Genomic DNA, 6,179 nt, shown 5'->3' on the forward strand with positions numbered 1-6,179 from the left:
CACACACACACACACACACACACACACACACACAAAGTAGCCTCAAAGAGGTGCTTTACTTTGGTACCAATAATTATTTACACCTCCTCCTGTCTTCAATCTCTCCTCCTCCTTTCAGCCAAAGAGTGCCGAGCAGAGGGAGAAAGTGCGCAAGGCCAGCACGGAGGGCATCGCCATCCAAGGTCAGCAGGGGTCGCGGCTCCTCCCGGAGCAGCTGCTGTCTGAGGCCTTCATCCTCAGTGACCTGTTTGACATCGGGGAGGTGGCGGCGCTGGAGCTGCTGCTGGCAGGTACCGTGTCCACAGTAGGCATGCCGCGGTTTACCGAATTTCGTTAATACCGCGACAGGAACAGCCACGGTGTTGATACCGTGAGATTTCCGAGCATACGGTATTTTAATACAGCGTCGGTGGGCGGCGCATGCTGTGCATATGCAAAGCAACTCCACTCGCACACTAAGGCAAAACATTTATTTTCACCACACAGCTGCAGTAGATTGAAAAGTTGCTTCCTACCTTTGAGTTAGTGTTGCTGAAAGACCCCCAGATCCAATTGTATATTCCATATTTCCATATGTACTATAAGAGTGAACTAGTGTCAACACGGAGGCACACAGTGACAGTTGTGAGCATGCGCAGATTGCACTACCTCTGCTACAGCATACAGGCCAGGGTATTAGGGGGAGCCATAGTACAGTGAAATACAGTGGGGAATATCTATTGATTCATTGATTGAATACTTTATCGGCTGAAATGTAATCAGTATAGGGTACAGTCAAACACATTACAAAGGGATCACTGAAAAAAGTCCTTGCTGTCTTGTTCCATTCGGCCCAGGACCGAATGGAAACAAGACAGCAAGGACTTTCAATCAATTCATAATCATGACAAATAACAAAATTCTAATTATCATAAAAGGTAAAAATAAAAAAATAAGATATGTAGGCCTGCAGGTTGGGGAACAAAGAAGGGCTTATAAGGAGGTGGGGGTAGTCTCTAGACATAGGTGGGAGGGGTGCACTAGGGCTGCAAATAACGATTATTTTCATAATCGATTCATCTGTCGATTATTTAAACGATTAATCGGATTATGACACTTATTTATCTATGATTAGGCTGCTATTCTAATAAAAGACAAACTAAATTAATTAAAGCAACTCATGGTGTCTAGGCTTATTGTGACTGCATACATTTGATTAAAGAATAGCTACACATGTGTCAGTCTAGAAGGAACAGTACTCTTCTGAACTCAAATAGGTCATTTAAAAATAAATATTGTTCTTGTTCTTGATATTAGAATCGCTATGTGTCATATTTTGCTTTGCAGTCGCTACTGTGCAACTATCATCAGATTGTAAGGGAAGAGAGATGGATCACCTATGATAAATTGCAACAAAAATAGTGATTAGTTGCCGATTCGATTAATCGATTACTAAATTAGTTGACAACTAATTGAATAATCGATTTGATTACGATGAATCGTTGCAGCCCTACTGTGCACATCTCAATGCCTACTGTATATACAGGTCAGGCATCAAGGCAAAACCTCAAGGAAGAGGAAGAACATCCAGCAATTAAATGCAACGTTTCGACAGACCGACTAGGTCTTCATCAGGTAAATATTCAATATTTGCCCCATGAAGACCTAGTCGGTCGAAACGTTGCATTTAATTGGAAATGTGGATTCTAGGGGATTGTAGCTTGAACAAGCCCAAATTGATTAAATCAATTACCAGCTGCATTATTATGTATCTGCGGGGGTCCGCTATAACTGCCTCTGTGTCAGTTTCAGTGCAGTTGAAAGTTAGGTAGGAACCAAAATTCTCTAAGGCGGAACTGTTGTGTTCTTACTAATAAAGTAAGTCTCGGAGCTCTACAAACTGGTGTTTGTAGAGCTCCCTTTTGGTGTTTTAAGCATTATGTTATACTTTAGCTATTGAAAAATAGCAGATCTACAAGCTCTTGTAGGTCTGCTATTTTATTTTTTATCGTGAAAATGTGCAAATTCAATGAATATATATATTGTTACAGAGTGAACATTTTAACTCAAATCTTTGCTTCTGGGGAGAGGTCCCTGGAACAGCATATTTTCAGATGATGGGGGGGGGGGAGGCATATTACATATAATCTTTGTGGTCCTTGACATGAAATATTGAGCACCACTGGTACAGAAACATAAGGTTTTTCAGAAAACTGTCATGATTTAGAACTTGAAGACATTTTAAAAATGTCGACGTCAGGCCTAAATGGGTTAAAGTGCATGGTATTCTAGAGGTGCAACAGTTAATCAAACTAATAGGTTGAATGGGGAAATGCTTTTCAGTTCATCTTTCAAGTTTGAGCCAATACAAAAAAGATGTGATTATTATGTGATTAATCGCGGGATTAACTACACAAATCATGCGATTAATCACGATGAAAGTAAATTCATTTTTTTTTATGTTTATTTATTTGGGCACATCAGGTTTACAAAGATACACACTGTATCGCCATTCGATCAGCACTAATCTCTACACCCTATTATCTGTGTCTTGTCACCAGTTGGTGGCAGTGCTAGTCAGCTCTTCTGCGACTCTGGTCTAACCACCTTCCAGGCTCTCTTGAGAAACCTCGTGTTCAGCTTTAAAAGCAGACTTGATGGGTCACATAATAACGTGATTAAGATGTTGACTAATCCTAGGTTTAGCACTGTTAGATACCGCTCTTTGATGTGGAAACATTGGTACGAGTGCCTCTTATAGATTTTCTTCTTTTTTTACGAGAGAGTTTTAGAGTTTTATGAACCAATGTATTTATTTGTAACTGTTTTGTATGTTTTTAATTGTTGATTGTCATCTACTGGCTACGGCTGTCAATAAAGTTTCATTCATTCATTCATTCATTCATTCAGGTGAACACCAGCAGCCATACTTCACCGGTCTGACGCGAGGCCTGGTGGCCGTGCTGCTGTACTGGGACGGGAAGCTGTGCGTGGCCAACTCCCTGCGCTCCCTCATCCAGTCCCGCCACGGCAAGACCTTCACCCTGGAACTGAGGTCAGTGCACACACACACACACGCACACGCACACGCACACGCACGCACACGCACACACACACAGGTTATTTTAAGATTACTTAAGAGTAATCCGTCACATTTAGGGGCAGCGGTGGCCGAACGGTTTGCGGAGCGGTCTTGATATCCGAAGGTCGCTAGTTCGTATCCCCGGACCGGCACGTTAAAATTACCACCGCTGAAGTGCCCTTGAGCACGGCATTGAACCCCGTACCATGTAATGTTCTATGAGCAGGGCCTGGCTGACTGTAAACAAGTTATTGAGCTTAGTCCAGTTACCCTGGGTGAATATAGTAACTTTGCTTTACATCCGTCACTGATGCATTCAACCCAGCTTTGTGCGGGTCTACATTCTCAGAAGCATCTCTCCCATGAACCCAAATATTATGTTATTCAGTGAAAAAAGGTAGTCGACGAACATTTTTCGTCTTAGTTTTAGTCGACGAAAACAACACTGGTGCTTTGCTTTAATGAATGCCTTTTGCTCATGCATTCGCTGTGGTCAAATAAATAAAATGTGACTGTTGGTTGTCTGTCTCCTGCTCAGTGGGGAGCTGGTGGCGCTGGCCACTCGGTTCACAGACGAGCTGATGAGCCAGGGCCTGACGCAGCGCATCCTCACGCTGGTGGAGGAGATCCAGGTGACCCGCGAGTTCGAGCGTCTGCAGAAGGAGCGCGGCCTGGGAAACGAGAAGCACAGGAAGGAGGTGAGAGAGAGCTCCACGTTTGGTGGGAACGATGAGACATTGTCCTTTTTGTCCTGCCGGAAAAAAAGTCCTTAACCCATTCTGAACGGGGACCCCTTTCGGTGTTTGAAGGATTATGTTATACTTTAGCTATTGAAAAATAGCAGATCTACAACCTCCTATAGATTATGTCACCAATAGAGAGGGTATGCGTGTGACATCATCGTACCTGGACGTTATGCGGGAACGCCCACTGAGTGGAAAAAAACTACTTTCTGGCCTCGACAGCCCATTCATCCACACAGAAAAGTCCTGTCTGATTGCATTAAACAATGTTAAACTCACCAACATTAAAGTCCTGTCTGATTACATTAAACAATGTTAAACTCACCAACATTAAAGTCCTGTCTGATTGCATTAAACAATGTTAAACTCACCAACATTAAAGTCCTGTCTGATTGCATTAAACAATGTTAAACTCACCAACATTGCAGCTGTACGAAAAGCTTGAATTATCCTCTTTCTATATCTTAGAAACGTTATGATGAGCTGTACTTTTTGTCAAGAAATGCCCTGCAAAGTGTCAGAGTTTGGAAGTGCTTGTTTTCAATGACACAACATTTTGCTGCCTCCTGCATTATGTGACATTTAGAAACAGGTGGTACGGCAGGACGGTTGAGTGATTTACAACGAGCGCTTCCAAACTCCAACACTCCAACATGCTGCTCAATGTTTTGCCACTCAGTCTAGATGAGGGGGGCGTGTCCTGATGGGACAAGCATGCATGTGCATACTCTCTATTGTGCTTTTGACAACAACAAAAAACGTCACGCAGTAAACTTAAAGGACTGTTTCTCCCCCTCAGGTGTCTGACCTCATCAGAGAGTGCAGACAGGCCCTGGCAGACTGCCTGTTCTCCTGGACCTGCCAGTCGTCGTTGACACAAGACGACACCCTGGCTCTCATTGGACACCTGGAGACGGTGACCGCCGAAGCCGACGGCTCATTGGACAGCGTGAACATGGCGCTGGTCATGGCCCTGCTCTACTGCCTGGACGTCAGCTTCCTGGAGCAAGGCACGGAAGACCGAGAAGGTAGAAGGAACTGAAGGGAGAGATGTGGCTTAAGCCAAATTACAACACCCAAAATCTCTGCCACTCGCTCACTAACACTCACTCACTCACACTCGCTCACTCCAGCATGGTGGTGTTACGGTGAAGTTGGTGACCTGCTGAAATATGTCACAATCGTGTAGGCGTCACATATTGTGTCAGTGTCAGAACGTACATCATTGCAGTTTGTTCATTAGCAGAGTTCAACCTATAGCCATCCTAGCGGCATTTATGCCACGTATTTAATTTGTATTAAGTCCACAAGATGGTCACATATTTCGGCAGGTCACAGTGATGTAAACAGGTTTTCAATGTAATGAGTGATGCAGAGATGGTCTTTTAGAAATTAGTCCCAGGGTGCATTTTATGAGTCCCACTTCAACTACGTTAGGAGTCATATTTTGCCATTTTTACATTCCTTTAGAAAACAGAATAAGAAATGATTATTATAACTAAAGATGGCAAAATAAACTAGAATAAAAACAGTACAGTAGTAGGCCTACAGTAGTGCATCCCGTGGATGCAGAGGTCGTTGTTTTATTGCGTCCCTTAACTATAAACTATTTTAATCTCTGTATTCACCATAATTTGCCATGCTGGAGTGACCGAGTGAGCGAGTGGCCGAGATTTTGGGTGTTGGAATTTGGCTTTAGTTTTTGGTTGATTTGGCTTTTGGTATGCAACTAATAACTATGCATGTGACGAATGACCATAGACACTCAGATAAGGCTGTAACTATCAATTATTTCCTTGACGATTATTCTGTTGATTACTTTTTTTTTAATGATAAATAATAAGTTATTATCGGGCACACAAAATAATGCCAATGTCACTTGTTCATCCTGTATCTATATGCATACCTGGACATTTATTTTCTGTTAACCAAAGACACTTGATCACTCACCACCTTTTAACTACCGTATACAATTATTGTGTTTGTATGATAATCTAATATCTCACCACGTTAACCGTGTCTCGTCGCTTCTACATACATGGCCTGATGGCCTCTTATCTGTGTGTGGTTCTGTAGACCTGCTCCAGGCCTTGCCCCTGCTGACGGAGAGGCAGTACGTGTTATATGTGTTATCTGTGTGTGGTTCCGTAGACCTGCTCCAGGCCTTGCCCCTGACTGTATCTTATCTGTGTGTGGTTCCGTAGACCTGCTCCAGGCCTTGCCCCTGACTGTATCTTATCTGTGTGTGGTTCCGTAGACCTGCTCCAGGCCTTGCCCCTGACTGTATCTTATCTGTGTGTGGTTCCGTAGACCTGCTCCAGGCCTTGCCCCTGACTGTATCTTATCTGTGTGTGGTTCCGTAGACCTGCTCCAGG

The 6,179-nt window shown here is 43.4% G+C and overlaps 1 protein-coding gene across 2 annotated transcripts in view; it reads left to right on the top strand.

Moving 5' to 3' along the window:
• Positions 1-6,179, top strand: part of nup205 (nucleoporin 205) — a 68,267-nt gene that overhangs the window by 2,441 nt on the left and 59,647 nt on the right. For both annotated transcript variants that reach the window (XM_080761927.1, XM_080761928.1), the window contains exons 3-6: positions 119-290; positions 2,890-3,034; positions 3,600-3,759; positions 4,604-4,832. In XM_080761927.1, coding sequence (XP_080618053.1) covers positions 119-290; positions 2,890-3,034; positions 3,600-3,759; positions 4,604-4,832 — 706 coding nt within the window. The remainder of the gene's footprint in view (positions 1-118; positions 291-2,889; positions 3,035-3,599; positions 3,760-4,603; positions 4,833-6,179) is intronic.

This window comes from Protomyctophum bolini (genome assembly GCF_963924005.1).
Source record: "Protomyctophum bolini genome assembly, chromosome: 4".
Lineage (NCBI taxonomy): Eukaryota > Metazoa > Chordata > Actinopteri > Myctophiformes > Myctophidae > Protomyctophum > Protomyctophum bolini.